The 26,873-nt window shown below is 44.9% G+C and overlaps 1 protein-coding gene across 2 annotated transcripts in view; it reads right to left on the bottom strand.

Annotated features, from left to right (window-relative positions):
• Positions 1 to 26,873, bottom strand: part of HOOK3 (hook microtubule tethering protein 3) — a 129,088-nt gene that overhangs the window by 38,419 nt on the left and 63,796 nt on the right. For both annotated transcript variants that reach the window (XM_014596169.3, XM_019490667.2), the window contains exons 10-14: positions 21,659 to 21,799; positions 20,568 to 20,769; positions 15,194 to 15,304; positions 1,172 to 1,259; positions 266 to 335 (exon numbers count right to left, since the gene is read on the bottom strand). In XM_014596169.3, the coding sequence (XP_014451655.1) occupies positions 266 to 335; positions 1,172 to 1,259; positions 15,194 to 15,304; positions 20,568 to 20,769; positions 21,659 to 21,799 (612 nt within the window). The remainder of the gene's footprint in view (positions 1 to 265; positions 336 to 1,171; positions 1,260 to 15,193; positions 15,305 to 20,567; positions 20,770 to 21,658; positions 21,800 to 26,873) is intronic.

Below are 26,873 nucleotides of genomic sequence, written 5' to 3'. Positions count from 1 at the left end.
TTTTATTTTTTTAATACTTTGCAGGTCACCTTTCAAGTTAGATCAGGATAATTAAATGAATGAATGCTATCTATGTTCCTAAGAAACTGGTATATATCCCAGTATATATCCCATATGTAAGATGAATCTTGTAGAAATCCAAAGCAAGAGAAAAAAAGTACATGCATTAATCCTAAAGAAACCTTAAAACATTGAAAAAAAATTACAGTTAATGCTTGAAGTTCATTCTAAGGACTACCCAGAATAGATGCATGATTTCACTTACTTAATTTCAGGAGTAACAATTTCTGCTGCCAGACTGTCAGAAGACTCCTGGCTTCCCAGGGGCATCAATCCTATTTCAGGAAAACACAGACTGGGAATAAATATTGTTTTACATAAATACTCACTTTTCAATGAGCATTTGACACAGTACTTCCCCACATGTGAGTAGTAGTACAATGTCATGCTATAATAAGAAATTATGTTTGAAATGGAGGCATGCTTGTGCTTTCTGTTCCTGTTTTCCTCCATTTTGGAGAAAAACTAAGTTATGGTTTAATGTATGGTTTGCGTAATAATATGGCAAACAGAATTATAAATCTATATATATGCACCTAGATACAAAATACACATTTCAGAAAACCGCTGTCTGTACAGGGAGAATATTAGTGTTAACAGAAGATGCAAAGTTGGTTTCTCACCACCACATTTTAAAAATCACAGTCTTAAAACGGTCTAGAATTATCTTATTTCGGTAGAGACACCATGGAAAAGTCCAGATATACAGTGAAAATTTTGTGAAGCCCGAACAACCAAGAAAAGGATTCATAATGGAAACTGTTTTGCAACTATAACTTGGCAGATGCATTACCTACCTATTATAATAAACAAAGATAAATCTACTATATTTCCATGAAACTGTACATTCTTTACTAAAAAATCACTTACAGGTCTCTATCCTTTACCTCAAGGCAGTCAAACTTCAGTGCATCCAGGGGCTACACACTGCAGAGGCAAGACCCCTGGCCTCCCCCATACCGGGCAGGCTGTGCCAGCAGCATGCAGACTCCCATCCCCCAATGTGCAGGTTGTGCATGGACCCCTGCCCCCTTCTTCCCTGCCATCATGTGGCAACAAGGAAGGTAGCCACTGGAGCCTCTGGGCCATCAGTTGGACAGCTCTGCTTTACCTGAAGTGGTGAGTTGCCCTTCTTGTGCTTGCACACACCGAAGCTCTTCAATCGTTTCTTTAAGGGAATCTCTTTCTGTTCTTAACCTCTAAATGATTGAAAGGACAATTAATATTAATCTTAGTTCTATAAATCCATTTTTGAACACTATGCAGATTATCAGAATCACCATTGGCACTTGAACAGGATTAATGTGCATTACTAGAAAACATTACACACCAAAGAACCCCAGCGCATTACATGGACAGAATTAAAAGCAAAACAAAACCGCTCCCCAGCCCATCCCTCACAGCTAACTCACCAGAAGCAGTGGTTTTCTGGTAGTGGTTGCCTCTACATATTCTCAGTTCCCAGTTCAAGGTATCTGTGCCTTGAGATTCTAGTGAGAATCACCCATCAGGATTACTCACCCCACCCTTCTTTCCACATTCTTCTATTTCCCTCTCTCCCATGAAAAGGGAAGCTCCTTCCTGTCATACAAGAAATCAACTCAAGATTCAGAAGTGAGAAAAGCAAGAAAGGACCATGGACCAAGAGGAACCACAGATACTTGTAACTTCTTACTATTCCTCAAGGACCTCTGCATACTTCCAAAGGTGGGAGTTCAACAGACCCCAAGAGTATCAAAGACCTTGTCATTTAGTAGAGTACTTGGATGACAGTGGAAGAAAACAAGGCATCTGAGGATCAACCCAGAAAGAATCAGGTCACATTATTTGGGAAAATAAACAGAAAAAAACAAGACAAGGACAATATTTGTCCCTTTCAGTGTACTTCACTTGTGTCAAATTTGCAACAGGGAGGTGGGAAGGAATGGTTTTATAAAATTCTCAGCTGTTACCAGATATTCAGGCATCAGTAACAGCCAAAGGCAACTCTTTATTTAACAGTGGTTGATCACAGCTACTGAACATGTAACTCCCTACCATAGGTGATAAGTAGCATTAAAAGAATTAAACATTATCATCTAGTGAATTTTACAACATAAACTGTTTTCTTAGTCAGGAATGGGCTGAGGTTTCCAGCTCTCTCATTAGCCCTACAGTTACAGGCTTTGGATGAGAGCAAAATATTGCTGTACTCTTCACAGACATGACAGATTACCTGCCATCTACCACTGGGTAGGAATTAGAACTGAACTATTAGGGCCCTCTCAAATGAAAGATTCAGTACCAAGATCAGGTATTAAAGAAGATCTCACCATTCCACGATCAGCACTGCCCAACCCCAGATGCTACTCCAGTGAGAACAGTGGACTCTTTAGGACTGACAACCTAGCCCATCCAGAACAATATCTACGGGAGTTTCATCCTGGTTGAACAGTTGAATCTAGCTGTAGAAGCGGGTCAGTAATTCAGAGAGTCTCTGGAAACTAAAGAGACTCCAGGACCCAATCCTGGTGTGCGGGACAGGGAGAGGATAGTGCTGGACCCCAGAGCTTGATTTGGCACGCAAATGGACTATGCACCACCCATCTGGCCTGTGAGGCCAAAAGGTTAAGCACCACTCGTATAAGGTGGAAATTTACCTTGGCCTTCTGCTCAAAGACCACTGCTGATTTTTCCTGAGGAAAACCAGAACTCCAAGAAGTTTGAAGCTGACAGAAAGAACACACCTCACTAGAACGTGAGAACAATACTTCAAACATCAGAGACCTAGCAGACTGTGGAGGAGAAAGATGGCTAGCACCTAAAATCCTAGATATTAGTGAAAGCAAACTGACAGATGCAAATTAAGATGAACTTCAAGATTGAAATTAATTATTTGAAGTAGCCAGGCCACAGGTGAGGCTCCAAACAGTGCTCTTCATGACAGATTCTTTGGCGAGGTTGCTCATGAACTGGTAAACATGGACCAATGCATCATACATGCCATATTCCTAAATATGTTAATCCTATAATTCTGTGCTCCAACAAATGACAAAAATAATACTGAATTCAACAATTACTTCCAAAGTGCGATTGACAGATTATCAAATGACTCTTTGTGCTGATCAGACCAGGCCAGGTCTGCTACTATTATGATAGTAGACGGTACTACCTGCAGCTGTCAACACCAAGAGCTGGGTGGTGGAAAATAGCCTAGCAATCTCTATGGCGCCAAAGACTTCAGGCGGAGAAGCAATCTAGAGGGGGGTACTAGTCCTTACCCTTGGTGGAGGAAATGTCACAGCAGGGTGGACTGGGCTCTCCAGCCTTGGTTGGCAACCAGTCTAGGAGCGGAGCCCTGAAAGGTGGAAGATCTTTTTCATACCCAGAGCTTCTGCAGCTAAGCTGACTCTAAATGTACTGACTACTGTCTTTCCTTTGGGATCAACCAGCTAGGCTGAGAAGGGGATATTAATATATGGGCAACTCAAGCATCTCCATATCAACTGCCCAGGTCACTGCAGCCAAAACTGAATTGAGAGGATAATTCATTGTTGCTTTTTGCATGGGAACAACATGGAAGGGGGCAGTCACAGGTTATAAGCTCAACTCAGATGGTATAGAATAGGGCACCACAGGTCATCACTGGTGGGAGGAATCAATTGTGTTCCATTGGTCAGCTACTGCCTGCCTTAAGCTGGGCAGCCCCCAGCCAGTAAGGTGCTGACTCACTACACTCTGCCTGCCTCATTTGATGTGTGGGGCTAGACCAGACGTTGAAAAATAGACAACAAATCAAGTACCAGGCTGTGGCAGAGCACATTTGGTGCCTGCCACTTTAAGGGCTAAGACCAAGCAGCAGAGCATCCTGCAGGTGGCTGCACTCCCCAATCAGGAGTCAAATGGCCAGCAAGGGACTCCCTGATTGAGGAAAAGCGTTCAGCTGCTAGGAATAAGAGCAGGCCTGAGCAGGGGACCCAGCAGTTTGCTGGCTGCAGCCATAGGGAGAACATCACCCGGCTGGAGCTGTTGAAGCTTCTGTACCTCCAAGATGTAAAGGAGCTATGGGGAAGGTGGAGGCTCCCGGTCCTGGGGAAATGACCGAAACCTACATCCTACTAGGGTAGGATGGTGTGGTGGGGCTGCCTTTGGTGGAGTGGTCCCCAGGAAATGCCACACCAAATGCCTCCCTAGTGAAAGGCATGCATGGGGCACCTTATAGCCCCAGCCCCCACAACCTGGTGGGTAACCCAGTTGTAGGGCCAGGCATGCCCAGTAAGGCATCTGAGCCCCATGGGGTGTAAGACCACAGTAACCCCCGTGAGGGGGTGGTAGTGACCCCAGTCAGGGGATGTAGCGAAAGAAGTAGGCCACGTAGAGTAGGGAATGCATCGGTGACCTGAAAGACTGTGCTGAGTGGGTGCAGAGTAGGGTTTGCGTAAGCAGGCCTGAAGGGCTGCACAGGGGCATGCAGAGTCAGGCTGCAGAAGTGGCCTGAAGGACTGCGCACAGGTCAGCCCCACAGAATTTAGTGATCAGCTGATGACCCCAGTGAGAGAGCAGAAGATGGAGGCCCCAGTGAGAAGGCGTAGAGGCCAAGGTTGGTCTCCGGATGCCCAAGGTTGAGTTTGGGCCTCAGGCTCAGTGCAGCTCAGCGAAGGAGCCAAGGTATTTCTAGTGGGCGCCTTTGGCCTACTATTGATTTTGGATGCTATTTGTGAGGCATGGGACATGGTATAGGGAAGGTCGGAGCTGTGCATGACTTCCTAGGCATTAGAGCACTTAATGGGCAGCCTCCTATATTTTATGTCAGTTTTAAGACAGCAAGATGTAGCAGGAAAAACAGGGCAGACTGCTCTAGACAGGTGGGCGGGCCAATTATGAGACCTAGCCCTGAGCTGGCCCCCTGTCACGCAGGCAACAAGAAAATAAACTTTTAAATCTTCTGGCTGGAAAGCTAGACTGTCAGGACCATGCGTCTAGGCATGAATGACAATTTACAGATGATGGACAATGTCAAGAATACTGCACTGATTGATTGAGAGATGCAAACTAGATCATTCCAGCCAGGACTTTGTCAAGCTGGGCCTTAAAACCTCCAAGGATGGAGATTCCACCACGTCTTCAGGTAACCCATTCCAGTGCTTCACCACCCTCCTAGTGAGAGAAAGATTTTCCTAATATCCAACGTAAATTTCCCTTGCTGCAACATAAGACCATTGGCTCCTTGATCTGTTATTTGCCATTACTGAGAATTGTCTAGCTCCATCCTCTTTGGAACCACCCTTCAGGTTGTTAATGGCTGCTATCAAATCCCGCCTCAGTTTTCTCTTCTGCAGACTAATGAGCCCAGTTCCCTTAGCCCCCCTAACCATTTTCACTGCCCTCTGCTGGACTCTCCAACTTGTCTGCATCCTTTCTAATAGCAGGGGGCCCAAAACTGGACATGGTATTCCAGATGTGGCCTCACCAGTGCAGAATAGAGGGGAATAATTACTTCCCTCAATCTACTGGCAATGCTTCTACTAATATAGCCCAGTATGCTGTTAGTCTTTTTGGCAACAAAGGCACACTGCTGACTCCTATCCAGCTTATTGTCTACTGTAACCCCCAGGTCCTTTTCTGCAGAGCTTCTGCTTAGCCAGTGGGTCCTCAGCCTGTAGTGGTGCCTGGAATTCTTCTATCCTAAGTGTAGGATTTAGCACTTCTCCTTGTTGAACCATATGAGAATCCTTTTGGCCCAACCCTCCAATTTGTCTAGGTCACTCTGAATCCTAGCCCTACCCTCCAGCATATCTACTACACCCTCCAGCATGGTGTCATCCACAAACTTGCTTAGGCTGCAATCCATCCCATCTTCCACATCGTTAACAAAAATATTGAACAAAACTGGCCACAGGACCAACCCCTAGGGTACTCCACTTGATACTGGCTGCCAACTAGATCTCGAACCATTAATCATTACCTGTTGGGTCCAAAAATCCAGGCAGTTTTCTATCCACCTTACAGCTCATTCACACAACCCATACTTAACTCGGTGTTCTTGCAAGAATGCAGTGGGCGACAGTATCAAAAGCCTTACTAAAGTCAAGGTATATCATAGAATCATAGAAAATTAGAGTTGGAAGGGACCTCAGGACGTCACTGGGTCCAAACCCCTGCTCAGGCCAGGACCATCCCCAATTAGATCATCCCAGCCAAAGCTTTGTCTAGCTGGGTCTTAAAAACCTGCAAGGAGGGAGTTTCCACCACCTCTCTGGGTAACCTGTTCCAGTGCTTCACTACCCTCCTAGTTAGAAAATTCTGCCTAATATCTAACCTAAACTTCCCTTGCTGCAACTTGAGACCGTTGCTCCTTGTTCTGTCATTTGCCACCACTAAAAAGTCTAGCTCCATCCTCTTTCAAACCTTTCTTCAGCTAGTTGAAAACTGCTATTAAATCCCCTCTCAGTCTTCTCTTCTCTAGAGACTAAATAAGTGCAGCTCCCTCAGACTCTCCTCATAACTCATGTGCCCCAGGCCCTGAGCCATTTTCACTGCCCTCTGCTGGACTCGTTCCAATTTGTCCACATCCTTTCTGTAGTGGGGGGCCCAAAACCGAACAGTTCTCCAGATGTGGTCTCACCAGTGCAGAATAGAGGGGAATAATCACTTCCCTTGATCTGCTGACAACACACCTACTAATGCAGCCCAGTATACCATTAGCCTACTTTGCAACACTGCTGGCTCATATTCAGCTTATTGTCCACTGTAACCCCCAGGTACTTTTCTGCAGGGCTGCTGCCCAGCCAGTCAGCCCCCAGCCTGTATTGGTGCATGGAATTGTTCTCTCAAGTGCAGGACCTTGCACTTGCCTCATGAGATTTCTTTTGGCCCTATCCTCCAATTTGTCTAGGTCACTCTGAATCATAGCCCTACCTTCCAATATATCTACTACTCCCCCAGCTTGGTAATCATATGCAAACTTGCTGAGGGTGCACTCTTTGCCATCTTCCAGGTGACCGAAGAAGATATTGAGCAAAACTGGCCCCAGGATCAACCCCTGGGGCACGCCACTTGATACTGGCTGCCAACTAGACATCAAACCATTGATTACTACCCCTCTGAGCCTGATCCTGCAGCCTGTTTTCTACCCATCTTACAGTCCATTCATCCAGCCTGTACCTTCTTAGTTTGCCTGCAAGAATGTTGTAGGAGACTGTATCAAAAGCCTGGCTAAAAATCAAGGTATACCACATCCACTGAGCCAGTCACCTCATCATAGAAGGCAATCAGGTTGGTCATGCATGACTAGCCCTTGATGAATCCATGCTGACTGTTCCTAATCACCTTCTTCTCCTCCAAGTGCTTTGAGATGGATTCCTTCAGGATCTGCTCCATGATTTTTCCAGGGAATGAAGAGAGGCTGACTGGTCTGTAGTTCCCTGGATCCTCCTTTTTCTCTTTCTTAAATATGGACACTAAGTTTGCCCTTTTCCAATCATCCAGGACCTCTCCTGAACACCATGAGTTTTCAAACATGAAAACTTTGTTTTCAATGTCATCAGCCAACTCCCTCAGCATCCGAGGGTGCATCCCATCCAGCCCCATGGACTTGCATATGTCCAGCTTTTCTAGAGTCCCTAACCTGTTCTTTCACAACTGTTGGCTGCTCACTTCCTCTCCAAACTGTGCTGCTCAGTGCAGTAGTCTGGGAGCTGACCTTGCCTGTAAAGACCGAGGTGAAAAAAAAGGCATTGATCACTTCAGGCTTTTTGTATCCTCTATCACAAGGTTGCTTTCCCCATTCAGTAAGGGACCCACACCTTCCCTAATCCTCCTTTTGCTACCAACCACAGTTGCAGAAATCCTTGTTACCTTTCACATCCCTTGCTAGCTGCAACTCCCAACTGTGCTTTGGCCTTCCGAACTTCCTCCCTGCATGCCTGAGCAATGCTCTTATAGTCCTCCCTATTTTTTTGTCTAAGTTTCCACTTACAAGCTTCATTTTTGTGATGTAGTTTACTGAAGAGTTCTCTGCTATGACAAGCTAGTCTTTTGCCATACTTGCTAGTCTTCTTGCATATCAGAATGGTTTGTTCCTGCACTCTCAGTTAGGCTTCTTTAAAGTACAGCCAGCTCTCCTGGACTCCTCTCCCCCTCAGACTGGCTTCCCTGAGGATCCTGCCCATGAATTCCTTGAGCGAGTCTAAGCCTGCTTTTCTGAAGTCCAGGGTCCTTACTCTGCTGCTCTCCATCCTTCCTTTCCTCAGAATCCTGAATTCAATAATCTCATTGTCACTGCTGCCCAAGTTTCCATCCACTACTACATTCCCCACCAAGACTTCTCTGTTTGTGAACAGCAGGTCAAGAGTATGGTTCCTAGTTGGCCACTTCAGCACTTGCACCCACCAGGAAGTTGTCCCCAACACTCACCAAAAACTTGCACGCTGCTGTATTGCCCTCCCAGTAGATGTCAAGGTGACTGAAGTCCCCAATAAGAACCTGGGCTTGTGACTGGGAAACTTCTACTAGCTGTTTGAAGAAAGCCTCATCCACAACTTCCTCCTGGTCTGGCGGTCTATAGCAGACACCCATTATAACACCACCTTTTTTGCTCTTCCCTCTAACCTTATCCCAGAGACTTCTGACAGGCCTATCTCTAGTTTCATACTGCAGCTCATACATGTCCACTGCTTTCCCTCTGCATCCGCAGAGCCAGTTATCTCATCATAGAAGGCAATCAAGTTGGTCAGGCATGACTTGCCCCTGGTGAATCCATGCTGACTGATCACCTTCTCCTCCAAGTCTGGGAGCTTAGAAATGGATTCCTTGAGGACCTGCTCCATGATTTTTCCAGTTTCTTGGATCCTCCTTCTTCCCTTTCTTCAAGATAAGCACTGTATTGGCCTTTTGAATCATCCTGATCACCATGAGCTTTCAAAGCTTTCAAGAGTTTTCCAGCAGCTCTGCAATCACATTGGCCAACTCCCTCAGCACTCTTGGGTACAGCCCATGTAGCCTAATGGACTTGTATGCATCTAGCTTTTCTAAATAGTCTCTAACCTAGAAGTGGGCAAAATACAGCCCATGGGCTGGATCTGGCCCGCCAGGCACTTTCATCTGGCCCACGGGCACCCACCAATGAACTGTACCCCACCCAGCCCTTCCATCCATGAGGGTGGGAGTGAGGTGCACATGTATACACACAACCCACAACATACTATACTGTGCTTCACTCCCACCCTTGTGGGTGGAAGGGCCTGGCCCAGCCAGCAGCAGCTTCTGGGTGGCGCCGCTGCTGCTGCAGCCTCTCCAGGGGAACCTGCTCAGCTTGCCCAGTGCCTTGCTTGCTCTGGGCAGCAGATAGAGAAGTGGCGGGCAAGCTGCACCTGGGTGGGGGCAGGAAGTGTGGGACTGGGGCTGGTGGCAGTGCAGAGCTGGTGCCCAGGGGGGCAGTGGGAGTGCGGAGCTCGGCTGGGCAGGGTGTGGGTGTGAGGGGTGGTGAGGTGGTGTGGGGACCCGCCACACATTCCCCCACATGGTACGCAGCCCCCGCTCTGGCAGCAGCAGCAGGCAGATGTGCTCATGCCCTGCACAAGTGCTGGTGCCATGCAGTACATGGCTCCAGCCAGTGCTACACGTGGGGGCAAGGAGCACAACCTTCCCGGCCTGCCTCTATCACAGAGACTCCATGCAGCGCACGTGCAGCTCCCACAGTAATGCAGCACCAGGGGAAGCCCCATGCTGAAACCAGTTGTTTTCCCGCCCCGTGCTGCACAGGTCCCAGGACTCCACCGGAAGTGGAGGGGAGCCGCAGACCCTGCTTCCCCGCGAAGTCCCAGGACCTGCGTGGTGGGGGTGGGGAAAGGCAGCCCTCTCCAAAGTCAGGCTTCCCTCGGTGCTACGTGAATGCAGGAGCCGCACGTGAGCCGTGGGGAGCCCCATGAGATAGAAGTGGGCTGGGCAGGCTGCAGTCCTCACCCCCGCACACAACGCTGGCTGAAGCTGTGCACCACTGGGCACCAGTGCCTGGCCAGGGCACCAGTGCCTCGAGTGCCCCAACCTGCTGCTGCTAGCAGTGGGGGCTGCACACCATGTGGAGATGTGTGCTGGAGGTCCCCACAGCTTCGCACCCTCCCCACAAACCTCACATAGCTACACCCTGCCCCCACAATCCCCCACACATACACACCACCCAACATAACTTATGTCCCCCACACAGCCATACTCCCTCACAACCCCCCCACACACACACCCTCACTCCCAACCACACCCCACACCCTCCCACACAAAATATACAAGAGTAAGACTTTATTTTTTAGTTATTATGCAATCCCCTCTATATACAGTAGGCAAACACAAACCATGACAAATATTTTTTGTAATTACATTAAAATTTGTTACAGTAGGTTGTTAACTTTTAGTGTTTGATTTGGTTTTTTTCTGGTTCCAAGATGGCACCATCTCCTCCCAAAAGGAGTATTTCTAGGAAGGGGAGGGACTTCCAGTGGCAAAGGTCAGGAGTTAGGGGGCAGGATTTCTGGTCCCAATATGGCGACCAGAGGGTGGGGCATCTGTCAAAGGGCAGGGCTACCCATGCAGCCCTCAACAGTTCACTAAAACTCATTAAGCAGCCCTCCAGCTGAAATAATTGCCTGCCCCTGCTCTAACCTGGTCTTTCACCACTGAGTGCTGCTCACCTCCTAACCCAAACTATGCTGCCCAGTGCAGTAGTCTGGGAGCTGACCTTGCTTGTAAATACCAAGGTAAAAGGCATTAAGTACACTTCAGCCTTTTTCTTATCTGCAAACATCCTGGTTTTCTCTGATAAAAAAAATCCCCAATTCTCAGATTCTAAGAAATAACCCAAAATCCACATTTTTCCATGATTAAAATGAACCACCACACTTCTTTTAATCTGAAAATTGGGATTTTTTTTTAAAAAACAGAGAAAACCAGGATTTGTGCTCATCTGTCACTAGATTGCCTCCCCCATTCAGAAAGGGACCCACATTTTCCCTGACCTTCCTCTTTGCTTACGTGTAGAAACCCTTCTTACACTTCATGTCCCCTGCTAGCTGCAACTCTGATAGTGTGTTAGCCTTCCTGATTTCATCCTTGCATGCCCGATAATATTCTTATAATATTCTTATACTCCTCCTTAGTCATCTGTCCCAGCTTCTACTTCTTGTAAGCTTCCTTTTTGTGTTCTTTTCAAAATTCTCTGATGAGCCAAGCTGGTCACCTGCAATTTTTGCTATTCTTCCTGCACATTGGGATGGTTTGTTCCTGTGCCCTCAGTAAAGTTTCTTTAAAATACAACCAGCTCCCGTGGACTTCTTCCCCCCCTCAGACTGACCTCCCAAGGGATCCTGCCCACCTGTTTCCTGGGGGAATCAAAGTCTGCTTTTCTGAAGTTCAGGATTCATAATCTGCTGCTCTCCTTTCTTCCTTTCATCAGGATCCTGAACTTGATCATCTGGTGGTCACTACTGCCCAACTTGCCATCCACTTCTACATCCCCCACCAATTCTTCCCTGTTTTGTGAGCAGCGTATCAAGAAAAGCATGGCTTCTAGTTGGTGGCTCCAACACTTGTACCTGGAAGTTGTCTACAACGCTCTCCAAAAACTTCCTGGATGGCTATGCACTGCCGTATTGTCCTCCAAGCAGATGTCAGGGTGACTGAAGTCCCCCAGGAGAACCAAGGCCTGTGATCAGGAAACCTCTTAGTTGTCTGAAGAAAGTCTTATCTACCTCATCCGCCTGGTCTGGTGGTCTATAGCAAACACCAACCATGACATCATCCTTGTTGCTCTCCACTCTAACTTTCAACAGGCCTATCTCCAGTTTCATACTGCAGCTCTAAGCAATCATACAGCTCTTTTACATAAAGTGTAACACCTCTTCCTCCTCTTCCACCCTGCCTGTCCTTCCTGAACAGTCTGTACCCATTCATGGAAGTACTTCAGTCATGGGAGCTCCCACCAAGTCTCTGTTATTCCAATCACACCATAGTTCCTTGACTGTGCAAGGACTTCCAATTCTTCCTGCTTGTTTCCCTGGCTCTGTGCGTTCACGTACAGACACGTGAGGTAACTAGCCGATTGCCCTACTTTGTCAATATTATACAATAACCACAGAATTGAAAAAAAAAATCAAATGGGAAAGTATGGGTTAAGAATCAACTAAAACACCAAAACTTTCACTGAATAGTGCTCAGCTTGATATCAAGCCTAATTCTTACAAGCATTCCAATTTCTTCATAAAGAAACATGGCACATGCTAGATGGCAAAAGGAAACAAAACTAAATCAGCTCAGCTATACTGCATCAAATGGAGACTCAGATCATCTTGAAGTGAAGAGATGCAAGGGTATATCAAGTGATAGTGTCCACAATCTTTGTATCACTCAGTTGAAAATAGAACCAAAAAAGAATAACTCCAAGAATTTAGCTAAGAAAATATACAGCACAAAACTGAAAACAAGACTACTATAGAAATTTCACTCTGAACTCGGGAATGGCTTCAAGGCACTATCAGAGACAAAAGATGAAACAGACTGGAATTAAAAAGAATAAAAGGAATGCTAAGAGATGGTGATTCAAGCTGGAAGTGTCAGACCTAGACACCAACACAGGCTGAGTTAAGAGAGGAAAGAAGAGCACTACAGGGAAACCTCTTGCATAAACCTATGGTAATAACAACAAAACATAGCTAACAGTGAAGGAAGAGTACAAGAAATAAGGCAAAATAGTACAGAGCAATGCAAGGAAAGATAAACAAAGAAGTATTGAAGACCCAGCAGCTGAAGCTGCTACTATGGTACACTGTTAGGGTTTAGAGTTGTTTACCAAATTACTTGGGCATCATGTGAAGATTAAAAAAAAAAAGGCAGAAAGGAAAAACTGGCCAAAGGAAAAAATAAGATCACAAATGAAGCAGAAAACAGAAACAGATGGGCAGAACAGTTTTTTGTTTTGTTTTTTTGGGGGGTTTTTAAACAAAAATTCTTGGCAGACATAGGCCCATTCCCACCCCAACACCAGATTCTGATGGAACACATGAACCTGAATTTGACATTAGCACCAGTCTAAAAGGGCAACAGATGCACAGGCTGCAGGCACAGAACAATGATGTGCCAAGAGATGATCGATTTCCAGCAGAATTTCTAAACATATTTCATATCACCATTCTAAGGAATGAAACTAGACTAAGCCATGGCTTGGGACATGTAACAAGAAGGCCCAGCACCCTTGCTATCATCATCCTGCAGGGTGCTGTGGACAGATGAAGAGGAGGAGAAAGACCTAGGACAAGCTGGTCCACCAACAACAAAGACTGGATGAGATTAAAACTGACTGATTGTACAAGTATTGCAAAAGACTGGGAAGAATGGAAGAAGCTATTGCTACATCAAAGGTGCCAATGGTCGGTGCAGCCTCGTGACTGACTGACTGAGCTGTTCACTGAAGTCTGGGAAAGAGACTCCTCTTGAACACTGGAAATATGGCATCAGGAGTCCCTGTACTCTGTTGTAGAGGAAGGCTCCTGCATTGTTACACACAGGGTGAATAAAGCCTGTTCATCTTTAAGATTTATATCCGCTACCTCTTTCATCTTATATAATATTTACAATGCAGAAAATGAAAAAACAAAGGAATACACACTAATGATAATCAGGAAGAATGCATAAAGTGACTGGCTCCTGTCATTCTCAATTTCACTGAGTTTCAAATACAACGGACAGTCTGTGTTTAGAAATACTTATCAGTCCCACAGAATACCAGTTCAAGTAGTCAATGTCATCAAGGCCCTATACAGAAATTTAAAACACTTAGCAAGGAGGAACAACCAGACTGAGTTGATCAGTATGGACATTGGTGTGAAATTTGCTGTACTCTCTACTGCTGTTCATGACTACTGGCAGGATAAAGAAGCAGCAGATAGGCAACACAAACATTGGTATAACAAGGGTAGATGGCAAATGCCAAGGAGACCAAGACTTTACTGACGACACTGTTTCAGAGCAACAGCCACTACTCCCCTCCTTCCTTCCCAAAACTATAGACATTTAATCAGGCCAAAGAGGACCCAAAATCACTTATGGCAAAACAAACATGCTTAAAACTGAGATGTCAAGCAGCAATATCACGTTAAAAGGCAAAAAAACAAATGAACAAAAAATAGAAGAATGCATCTATCTGGGCAGCAAGCTACTGCTGAAACACAGACTTCAAGTGTGACAAAAAAGGCAAGATATATTTGCAGCATTCACTAAACTTAGTGGCAAATGGAAACCAAAGATGCATATTCAATTCAAACAATTTCTGTGTTTAGTGTGCTTGCAAGAGCTGGAAATTTACTATAAATCAGACAAAAAACTAGATGCCTCTGAAAACATGTGCTATTGAAGGTTCCTGGGCACTGGATGGACAGACTCCAACGGTGAGGAAGAGAGCAGTCAACCTTAACACCATAGAGTGCATGGAGAATGCAGCAAATTACATGGAAGTGTGGAAAAGACTAGTTTCTGCACGTGCACCAAACCTGGACTGGAAATACTGAATAAGTGTACTCATGAGAGTAGGGGAAAGTGCACAAGTAGACATATCTCTAAAAGATGCCCAAAATTCACAATGCAGATACCTTGATCAAATTAATGGAAATGTGTAGGGGCCACCTTAAAGAAGGTTACTTTGAAAAAAAAATTTTGAGTGCAGCTCTAGAGAAATATTCTAAGAGTTCAAAATATAGATCAACATTACATATAATATACAATTATAGTTTGGAATTCTGACTTCTTTGCTGATGGAAGGCTGAGGAAGACACCTGGGAAAGGTGCTTATCTGAGGGACCAATGCAAGAAATTGGATAAATGCAGTATGCAGAAAGGCAGGAAAAATAATGGGAAAGAGAAAAATGAATGTGTGAAAATATATTCATTTTGAAAATATATTGCATACTTTTTAGCAGTTACCTTGAAACCACAGGACCATTTTTTCCAACTCCATAATCATTAGAGTTTAACAAATATAAAAACATAGATAAAATAAGACAATTTTAAAGTGAGCATATATGGTGCATCTAAACAGTTAATTTTGATTACCAGGACTACTGCTGATCAGGTAAGCAGCACCAAACACCAACAAAAAAAATATATAGACACTTACATCTTTCTCTTTTTGCAGGCTATCTACTTTTTCTTTCAGTAATTTGTATTCAAACTCTAATTTATCTGCTCTCTTTGATTCTTCAGATAATCTGTTTTGTAGTTCAACTACCTGCAAGAGCAAGAAGCAAACATTTGTCTATAAAGTATTAAAACACAAAATATATGAAAAAACTATAGTTATGGCATACCATGAAACCTGTGTTAAAGTTAATGGAATATTTATCTACACAGAACATTCTAAATGACTCGTTCACATATTCTTTCAATTATCAATATACTTAAAGATGTCCAAATGCTACAATCTCAGTTTAAATAAATTTGCAGAAGGCAAAGTCATGAAAACCCTGCAGACCAGCTAAGTAACACTGTATATTTACATCTGAATATGACCTATGTAAAAATGAAACAAACTGTACAGTGTGATGTACACATGCAGCATGGCTTCCAGACCAACTGGAGCAATGGTCAGATCAAGTATGCTGGGGCGGGTGAGGGGAAGGGAAGCGAGTCTGTGGGTCCAATTCGGCATGTGGACAGGACCCACACCACTCATTTAGCTTGCAGGGCTGGATGAGTTTTTTCACCTTTTGTTTAGAAAACAGAAAACTGTCCTTTGACATTCTAAAGTCTGGAAAGCAGACTAGATAAAATCCTAGAGAAAGTCAGAAGTACTTTCTCTTGTGTGGCTATTCTCCAAGCATTGTTCTGAGAAATCAGGTCCCAACTTACTTTTTTCCCCTCATTGCTCTTTAATTCATTAGTTTGAAAACTCAAACTCATTTCCCAGAATTCCTGCCTCAACTCCAAAATCCACAGATGAGAGAGGCAGCTTTCTTTATTTAAGAAAATACTACATTGTTAGGGTTCAGTGAAAATTCCAATGGCCACTACTGAACAGATTAATAAATGGATATTTAGAACTATAAAACAGAAAACTTAATAAAAGCAGGCACATAATACATACATACACACATACATATATCCATGCATTTATATATACACACATATATAAAACAATTCAGCAAAGTTTGCCCAGCCAAAGTTCCATACCTTTGCTAAAAAAAAGAGACAGTTCTAACACTTGTATGCAGCACACAACAGTTTGGATAGAACTGTGCTGAAGAAAGATCAGAATAAACTGTAAAGCTAAATAGAGAATCTCCTAAGAAATGTAGACTTGTGGATTGTTGAAGTAATCTACCATGAGCCCATGTAACTACTTTCAGAGAAAACAGCATTACACCTATACTTTAGATTAATTTATTCCAGATACTTTTGTTCGCATTTGCTTATATCATCTGGCAAACCAAACTGCCTGAACCAATCATTTCCATCCTCAGTATTACTATTATTTATTTTTAAAAAATTTTAGAAATTCAGAGTAAAAATAGGTCAGCCATTTCTGAGAACAAGGTCAGAGAAAAACAAATTGGACTTATTTTTTTTCAAATATCTCACATTAGAGAACAAATCATTGACACTTCCAAAATAACTAGAGACTTTTGAAAACTGAAGCTTTAATATTTTTCTGGCTCAGTTCCCAGCTTGCACACTGGGATACTAATATGGGGATAAAAGAATAAATTAATACACAATGAGGATGAGTGCAACAGAAAAGCTCATGCTGACATAATAAATCTTTACTCAGGATTTTTGTCAGCATGCAGTAAATCAAGTGTAGAGTAATAAACTAAGTGTGGACAATAAAGAAAAAGCTCATTTGCTGAGCACTACCCAACCTGCACAATTAAAAAGGCAGGGGTCCAGCAGAAAAAACAAGATGTGATCAAAGATGGTGTTAATATACACAAGGGACTAAATCAAAATTGTACCAAACTGTGGGATTTTTCAACATGTTATTTCTTGATGCTACAACATGAACATTATTTTTATAAGGAATTTCAGACAAATGAATAAAAGATTCTCAAAGAAATTCTTTCATAAACTGGATTGAACTCCTGTATGAGCCATTAGGAGGTCGTGAAGCAAAGGACTTCAAGCTCTATATCATACAGCATTTGAGCTAAAGGAGTAATTTCATGAGCCACCACCAACAGTAGGCTATATCCTCCATGTCCATCAGACATTGGAAATGGAGACACGGCACCGGTATTGTTAGTGTGGTACAAATCTATTTCCTTGATGGAAATGTAATACTGGAATCTGTATTCCTGGCTCTCCTATAGGCAGGTGGTTTAACGCTTATGGCAGGAGGCTGTCAGGACTCCTGTTGTTCATGATGTTGTATATTAATGCAGTGTTCATACATATGTGGGTTTCAAAGGTAAGCATTCAAGAGGCTCCCAGTTTTACAGACAGCACAGACATACACACAGACTTGGCATATTTATTCTGAGACTGTGTGGTTGAAGTAGGAAACTCAGGTCTGCCAGAGCAGAGACTGGTGTTTCTTTCTCAGATCATGCCAGCAGTAAGTCTGTGCAAAGTAACAGATTCTCAGCTGTGAAATCTCATCTGTAAAATGCAGGAAGCACTGGGAAGAAGAATTACCTGCATGTAGTTGCATGGTAGAGGGACAAAGAACGAAGCTGCCTCTTCCTACACCAAGACTCAAACCATGCTGTTTTTGGAGCAATGGCAGATCAGTGTCATGGAACATCCATGAGCTGCCACAGGGAGGTAGATGATGGCTAGAAATTGATATTCAGAGGTCCGTTTTTGGGAATTGGATTGCAAGTAAAGTAGATATGCATTAGAACAATGGTCCATGGGGGAACAGGAAGGGTTAATTGACTTATAAAAGTCTGTTTGTGACAAAGTTTCCTTCAAGGCCCACTATATCTGGAACTAGCAGACACAAAGGCTAAGAAACTGAAGACATGTACCACTCTGCTCCATAACATAAGATAAGGGACTCTGCCACATTGGCCAGGTCATAGTGTCCAACTGCAGAGCCCTTGGGATTTCTGGTTTTGTGGAACAGACCAAATCAGGAGGCCCAGTAAATAACTAAACTAAGATATGTGAATGTGATGGGTTTTGGAAACAGGAATACGGTGACAGAACAGAATGTGGACAGTATGACAACCACAGGAAAACCAATCAACAATACCTGGGAATGAAGAGTCATTAGAAGGGACAAAGGATACAAAAGGAGGGATTTCAGAGCAGTAATGGGTCCCCCAGAGGTGAATCCAAAGCTACTATGGACAGAGGGCACAGCACTAGCCCATCTGACCCACTCCATGGAAAGGGAGGGGAGGTTGAACCCTGGACCTCAACCTCCAGGCTGCTGACATCTGACATTCAAGAGAGAACCACCGGGTAAAGCTTGCGCACTGGCCAGACATACCTTCCCACTGTGAGGGCCTTTAGGACTGGTAGATATAGAATTGTTTGCATTATTCTTATCTGCTATCATGGGTGACTGGTGCCTCCTGAATCAGGGGGGCACTTTTCCCCCCAGCAGCCAGTTAGCGACCAGGGGAGGGGTGTCCCCTGCAGCTGATCCCACCAATCCACAAATGGCAGCAGCATGCCACTGGCGCTTCCGGGTGCATGCGATTGGCAATGGTGGGACTGCGGGGATTGCTTCTCTTGGCCCCTCACTCCTTGGCCGGGACTCTCATGGGGGACTGCCCCCCTGCCCAGGAATGTTGGCTATCAGGGGGTGCACCAGCACTCTCAGGGGGTGCATGTGCACCCCCTACACATCACCACTGTCTGCTATTACTGTGTATCAATAAAAATTGCCTATTATTGAATGGAAAGGTCATAGTCAGTCTGAGGGTTTGGGTCCGCCCAGAACAAGGTATCTGGGTCATAAATCCAGTGTCAACAGTAGGCATCCATTTTCCACTTATGGTAGAAGAAAGTCACCCCCCACTGTAGTGAGCTGATGAATGACAGATAACATGCTTGCTGTTTCAAAGCAACAGCTGGGTACTTATAACACCCATGTCACATATATGCAGCAATATCTGCATTCTATAGAGCCTTCATTCTCTAAGTAAAATTGCAAGAGGTGGTTCCTGGGTGATGCTTTTATTTTCCCCAAGAGTCTAAATGGAGACTAAGAGCGAACAACCACATCTATACCATTTTTTTTGTGAAGATAACTAACACCTGCCCATTCAATCCCATTCTGGTGCTCCCGAGACCTAAAGTTAGGACACACAGACAGCTTAAGAGCAGTTCCAAGTAGCTCTGAGACCCTGAGCATACACTGTTCACACTTCTGAACCGCAGGTCCCAGATGCATTTCAGCAGGTTCTAATGGGCGGGGCTTATTTCCTCAACAGCAGATCTATGATCAGGAGTGAAGCAGTAAAGACAGGGCTAGTACTGCAGTAAGACTTGGAAACCTATCTGAAGCTAACTAGGAAGACTCCTTCCATAACTGTAAGTGTGACCAGGGAAGAGGCCAGTCCAGGGGAAGTAAAACACTTGATGGCTGGGGGGGGGGGGGGGGGGGGAAGAAAAGCCCAAATTGCTACAAGACTCTTTACCTTTTTCCCTTGTTCTTTTCTTCCCTCCTTTCTTGTAGAAGAAGGAGTAAAGGAAGGAAAGGCAGGCAACATAGAGGGGTGACGACCTATTTGCTCAAGGAAGTGACAGGAAACTGAAGTCTGAAGGGAAAGAGGTAATGCCTATGTAGACAAGACACTGGAATCAGTATAGGAAGAATACTGTACCCAGCTCTTTATTGAAAAAAGGAGCAGAGAAATGTCATAAGTATGTTTGAAGGATAAGTGAACTGGACTTACAGCAAGAAAGTCAAGGAGCTCTATCTGTTTAGCTTATCAAAGAAAAGCATAACAGGAGGAAGAGCTGATCACAATCTAAGTATCTGACTAGGACACAAATTCAACATAGGGCTCTTCTTAACAGGAAAAGCTGTAACAAGAACCAACATAGGGAAGCAAAAGCTGGAAAAAAGTGTAACAAGTAGGTTACTGAGCTACTGGAACAAATTATCAAAGGTTATGACAGATTCCCCTTTACTGGGATTTGTTAAATCAATGTTTTTTGGGTTTTTCTGACCCTTGGAAAACACAACTGAGTTAAAACACAGGTCGCAGATCTGAAGCAGGAATTAATGAAGTTCCATCATCTGTGCTATGCAGCAGGTCAGACCAGATGGCCATGTTGGGTATTTTTAGCCTTAAAATCTATGCGTTATCAATCTAAGTGAGACTACATTAATGAACATTTTCCCTTCCTAGTAATTGGAGTTATGCAAGTGTAACGTAACAACCTATGAGGTTTCTGAGGAAACGAATATTTACAACAAATTAGATGCCTTCCATGGAATATGGATTAGTTCTTTTTCTGTGAGGTAATGGACAAATTATTAACCGAAAAATCTGAGCCGTATATAACACAATGGCAGTAACTATTTCTGTTATCACCTGTCTCTTGTATGTTTCCAACTGGCTCCGTGCTGCATTGGCTTTCCTCAGCTCTTCTTCCAAGCTTACATTGTTTTGCATGTATACAGTGTTCTTTTCCTCTAAGAGTTTTACTTGCCGCCGCAAATCGCCCAGGTCTTCCAGCTTCTTTTTGTATGATTCTACCTGGCTTTCCAACTTGGCCACTTTATCAGAAGAATGCCTGCATGACAGAGATTGAGAAGTTGAACCAAATCTGTATTCAGAATGTTCAAAAAGTGTTCTGCAGTTAGCATTAAAATCACTACAGAAATGCCTCCCATATACCAGGGGAAACAATTAAACTACTCCTCTCATCTAAAACTTCTGCTAAATTTTTTGGATTTCTCACTGTTAAACTCCCAGCTTCACCACTCTCTACTTGCACAGCAGCATTATGGGTACTTTCTCTCCCTCTCTATTAATGATATCTACCAGCTTCCTATGGGATCCTTATATTGCCTTCCTGTCTCATTCCATGTCAAATTCAAATGATACCAAACAATTTCCCCCTCTGACTCCAGATCCATTCCCAAAACTCATTTCTTTCAAGCAGTTATTCAGCATGATCACTGCTCTGGTGCTTTTTGCTCTTTGTTTCATGCATAATGATAGAAGAATAGTTTGTTTGTTTAAACCAATAATAAATCAAGTTTGAGGCACTAAGAGCTGTCATGCCCATCTGCAATGCAGGTTGAATCCCCCCTACATGGTGGTAGTTTAGTCGTCTAGACTCAGAATGCAAGGAACATTAACTTCAAGCAGGGCTGAATTTATAATAAGTCATATTTGGATAAATGTTCGTTGAGAACAAGTGACAAATCTCAGCTGAAAGAATAACACACCCATAACAAAGAGTAAAAATACAATGCATACAATGTGCTATATGTAGTGGTGGTGCTCAGTGGTCTAAGATCAGATTGCCAAATAATATAAATCTTTACATCATCATTTTAATTATAGTTTCTAATATATAGGAAATTTTAGAGATGAATGCTAATGAACTCTGTATACAGCTTAGTATAGGAATAAAAAGAAACATGCATCCCAAGAGTTAGAGGAATATCATTTACCTGAGAACATCCATTTCATCCTTCAATGACTGAGCCTCTTCTGCTAAAGTGGTTAGCTCTTCATTCTGCTGTCGCAATTCTGCAATTTCCTTTTCTAGCTCTTCACAACGTATTCGATAATCATCTTTGGCTGCCTCTAATCTACAGAATTGAAATGAAAGTATAGGTGAGAAAGGGCATATTCTATCCATGGGCCAGAAAGCATAGGGATTAAGTCGGGCACTGGCATCAACAGCCACCTTTTTTCACCTACTTTCCTCACAAAGTCGGTGCCCAAGGTGGGTACCCCATTCACCCCACCCTAGTTACACCACTGCTATAAGCTATTGCTACCATTGCTCCTTCACAGTCACCTTCAGGGGGGAAACAAAGAGACACAAGGCCCAAGACAGCACCACAGTGAGGACACTGACAGCAGGGGTGCACTGATACAGATTTTTGGGGCCGATACCAGTAGCCAATTTTTAAAGGAGGCATATTGATCCAATTTCTGATACCAGCCTGGCAGTTTGAAGAGCTGCATGCAGTTGGTAAGTCTGGTGTAGTGGAAGGGGAGAGAAGGGGTGTGTGGGGGCAGATCAAGGCCCCTGCAGTGAGGGAGGTGTGGGGCTGCAGCTGGGGCAAGTGCTGCCCAGCCAGGGTACAGGACACAGCCACAACTTGTCCACAGGGGTGCGTTTTTTTTTGGGGGGGGGGGGGGGGTGAGCAACTCCTGCCACTGCGCGCCACTGGCTCAGCAGCTAGTCCAGCACTAGCCCAGCTGCTCCCGCCACTCATCGCGCTGGGCATGTGGGGAGGTGTGTCCCTGGATCTGTGAGGGGAGGGTCAGGGCGGGCTCTTCCTGGCAGGGCAGGGCTGTGTGGGGCGGGTGGCAGCAGTGCTGGGAGACAGGTGGGGGGGGTCTATGGCCAATTTTGGGGTAGCTGCAGATGTTCAACACCTATAAAAAAAAAATCAAACCACATATTTAGGTAGCTTAATAACTATGTTTTGGCTTATGTCTAAATTATGCTGAACATAGTCTTTGCCCTGAAAAAAATAATCTACTACACACATACAAAAGGCCATAACATAACAAGATACAATAGAAAGAATGGTAAACAGCCTTTAATAGCTGGAATACTTCATGGAAAGAGCTCTTCAGAGAGGCAATGAAAACACTAACTGGAAGTGAAGTGAAAGAATGTTCAGAGCTGGGAATGAGTGAAGGGAATACTTTACAGAAACTCCGGTGATGACTACCGAACAATGAGGATATGACATTGGCAGCACAAAACTGAAGTAATCTGAAAGTTGAAAAGTCATCAGTAAAGGAAGTAAAAATGCTGGAACTGAGAGAGGTCCAGCAGCTGTTAATTTAAAGAGTCCAAGGAGAAACTGTCCGAGCCCCCAAGGCCTGGAATAGGCTCCCTCCAGAGGTGGTGCAAGCACCTACTCTGGACTCCTTTAAGAAGCATTTAGATGCTTATCTTGCTGGGATCCTTTGACCCTAGCTGACTTCCTACCCCTGGGACAGGGGGCTGGACTCGTTGCTCTCCCAAGGTCCCTTCCTGCCTTAATGTCAATGAAATCTATGAAACAAGAACTGAGACAAAATGTAGTCAGTTCAAGTAGCAGAAGCAGTATGTCACAGGGAGAAACAGAACAGGGGGGGACCCTAAAGACTAAGGGGGAAACCCCAGGACCAGAAAACGGGGGAAGAACAGAAAAAGCAAAAGTAAAAAAAGAGCACTTGCCCGCAGCGAGACCGACAGCAAAGCAAGAACACCAGAAGGAACCCGCGCGAGCCATCAGCCGCGCTTTCATACAGCTGTGGCCAGCCAGTGACATCAGCGGCAATTACCGGCCGGCAGGGATAAAGAGGACAGCCCACAAAGTGGCAGGGGAGCAGACGCTGGGAGAAACCTCAGCCGGACGTGTTTACCGGCAGCTCAGAGCGGAGCAGGAGACGCCAATCCTCTACAGAAGAGGATCCGACGCCTCACGCAGCGAGGGCGGAGTCGCTGATGGCGATGAAGGTAAACCCGCACTTGGGGCAGGAGCTCTGGCATGAAGAAAGGAGGGGGAGGAAGACAGAGGCTGGATAGACCCCGAGCCTGGCAGCCTCTGCAGGGAAGGGGGAGGTGCTGATCCTCCCTCCATCTTCCAAACAGGTGGGATGGTGGAGTGATTAGTGGGACCCGAAGGTACACCCCGGGGAGAGAAGTGTTACCAAGAAGTCCCAGAGAGAGGGCAACATTATCCAGGAAGCCCAGAGAGAGGGCAACGATACCCAGGAGGCCCAGAGAGAGGGCAATATTTACCCTGGAAGCCCAGAGAGAGGGCAGTGTAACCAAGGCGGCCCAGAGAGGGCAGTAATATTGACAGGACCCGAGAAGGAACTTCACTCCTAAAGAGCCCAGGGGGCAGAGACAGAAGAGATTTGGGATGACCCAGAGGGCTTAGGTCCATGGGTAAAACTGTAGATAGCCTCAAGGGGATAAAGGGGTGTTGGGAGGATAGGAGTGGGCCCTAGGGGCCGAGTCTGAGTGCTGAGAGATACCTCGGGAGAAGGAGGGGCACACGATGCTGGTGAAGGTTTTCCTTTTTTTTTTTGTAAAGTAGTTTTGTGTTTCCCCGCGTCTGGAGGGGTTGGGTAGAGAGGTGAACCAGGCAGAGCGGAACCCCAGGATTGCGGGGGGGGGGGGGGGGGGGGGGGGGGAGACGGGGACGGGACACAGGACGTGTCAACTGAGAACACCAGAGGCCTGAAAGCCTAGGAAACAACATACATCCATCACGCAAGAGAGTGGCCGCAGGACCAACAGTGGCCCGCCAGGTTGGGTACAGGGTGAGGTAGAGGGGAGGTGGAGCCTCACAGAAGACCACCAGAGAAGTAAGTGGCCCCAAGGGAGTTGTAGCAATACCGAAGCTCCTCCCCACCCACTGTAGCAAGATTCAAAGTCGTGGCAGGCGAGATAGGGGAGGATTGCGTCGTGAGTAAACACCTGCTTGAAGGGCCATCTGCTACGCCAAGGCGGACACCAGGGTACACCCGTAGCAAAGAAGCTTGGGACAGGATGTTCAAGGCCCGGTGGGCACACAGTAGTATAATTGAGGACAACCAGGGCAGCTGCCCTAGAGGCTGTATTTGGGGGAGCACAAAAATAGTTGTTGCTGCAGCGGTTGGCTAACCACACCACTACTGCCAACAGAACAGCAGCTGGCACTGCCCCGCCTGTCAAAGCTGCACAAGGTGCAGAGCTGCCCAGTAATGCCTTTAGACAGGAGAAAAATGATACTAAGGTTCCAGTCTTGACAGAGTGAAAAAGCCAAAGCAATAGAGGCCAGAGAAAAGGAGATGAGACCTTTTTGGTGAGAAGTGGACAGCTTTGGACACAACACAGCGAAGTCAAGATTACTGCATTTTGTATCAATGAAATGAATGAGTTTGTACCCACATTATGTCCAGTCTACTGCTCTTTAGCACTGATGTGAAATGCAGGCTAGGGACTTAAAACTTGAAAGACATCACACAAGGAGAATACAGGAAAAGAAGAAAAGGGGGCATAAGAAAGGAGAGTCCTGGTAGACTTATGGGAAGGTGTCTAAAGAAGAATAACCAAAAAGCTAATAAACAGGTCAGCAGGCTAAAATAACCGGCAACAAAATTAAAAGAAGCCTGAATCAAAGTCAATGGAGGGAGAACAAAGCGATCAGAGTTGAATGCAGCGTGCAAATGAAAAGGAGAGAAAAAGGAAGAAGCAGTTCAATAATCTTAGCTCAGGGAATGCGGTGTGATGAATTTCAACAGAATGAACACATTGATAAATCAGCAGGGATTCTGGTTTTCTCTGTCTAAAAATTGCTAATTCTCTGATTTAACCACCCCCACCCACCCATGTTTTTCTGAGCTTAAAATGAAACACCACTATATAAATAGGTATCAGTTGAACACAATGTTATATTGATATATTTACAATTTTAAAGCAATTTGGAAGCCTACCAGTGCCTCAACTACTAAAATAGAATATATTCTAAATACCTATAAATGTTGGCATTCAATTGTGGGGTTTTTTTATCATGGAAAATCAGAGCTCCACCTGCCTCCTTCACTCACTAGGATGCGGGTCCAGCTGCAGCTGTCCCCAACCACTGTTTTGTGGTGTGGAGCAGCCCTGATATGCTGGTGCCCTGTCCATGCCACTGCCCTTCACTCCTAAGCCACAACCCCACAAGCTCCTCAATCCTGACCCAAAGCCCCAGGCTCAGCCAGTGCCCCTCACTTCCAACCCACAGTACCCCACCCCTCCCACCCCTGCATGGCACCCCTTGCGTGGGGGCGTGCATGCACCCCTAGCACCCTCTGTGTGGGAACGCATGCACGCGGCGCCCCCTGCGTGATCGCCCTCCTCCCACTCTTTGCAGGCTGCTACTCTGCCATCCTGAAAGGGGAAACCCGCCATTTCCCATGTTTTTCTCCTTAAAATGAGAAAATCCACGTTTTGCCACATTTTTCCATGGTGAACAGAAAACCTGGATCCCTGATAGTCAGACTTCGGAGACAGTCAAAGAGTTAAAGGGCACTTGAATACCCTATTTGTTGACAGTGTAAATGTAAAAAGAAAGGAGGAAAATGTTCATTAGCTAGAATGAAAGACAAGGTACCAGGAAACGCCTTTTCAGGTTACTGGAAAAGGAAGGTACAAATGAACACAGAAGCAAAAGGAATCAAAGATGGAAGGGGAGAAAGATAAAGCAGTGGAAAGACACAAGATCAAAAGCACTAGTTTTGAAGTAAAGAAAATGTCAGAATAAAATAGGCTTTAAAGTCAGAAATGGGGCAAAGGATGCTGGGAAGTGATCCTGCCCTACTCAAAATGCATAATCTTGAGCAGAAAAGCCCAGAGAGGAATCAGATTGGACAAAAGGCTTAACGTTTGAAAAAGACAGCATCTTTATTGATCTCAGAAGTAGTGGAAGGGACAGCCTCCTCACTCACACACATACAACTTGCACTTCAAAAAACCTTTTGCTTTGGGCACAGAGCAAGCATGGCAAATTTTAGCCTAAAAAATTAATGCTTTTCAAGTCTGAGCTTGTAAAACAACGAAACATAACAAAAACTTAATTTTAAAATGGTAGTGGTTACGCGACCCACAATAACAAATTAAGATAACTGCTAAGAGGAATGAAAAGTGTATTAGTTAAAAAAATATCTGGTTGCTGGATAATT

The sequence above is a fragment of the Alligator mississippiensis genome, chromosome 3, assembly GCF_030867095.1.
Source record: "Alligator mississippiensis isolate rAllMis1 chromosome 3, rAllMis1, whole genome shotgun sequence".
In the NCBI taxonomy this organism is placed as follows: domain Eukaryota; kingdom Metazoa; phylum Chordata; order Crocodylia; family Alligatoridae; genus Alligator; species Alligator mississippiensis.
This window is presented reverse-complemented; position numbering and strand designations above follow the sequence as displayed.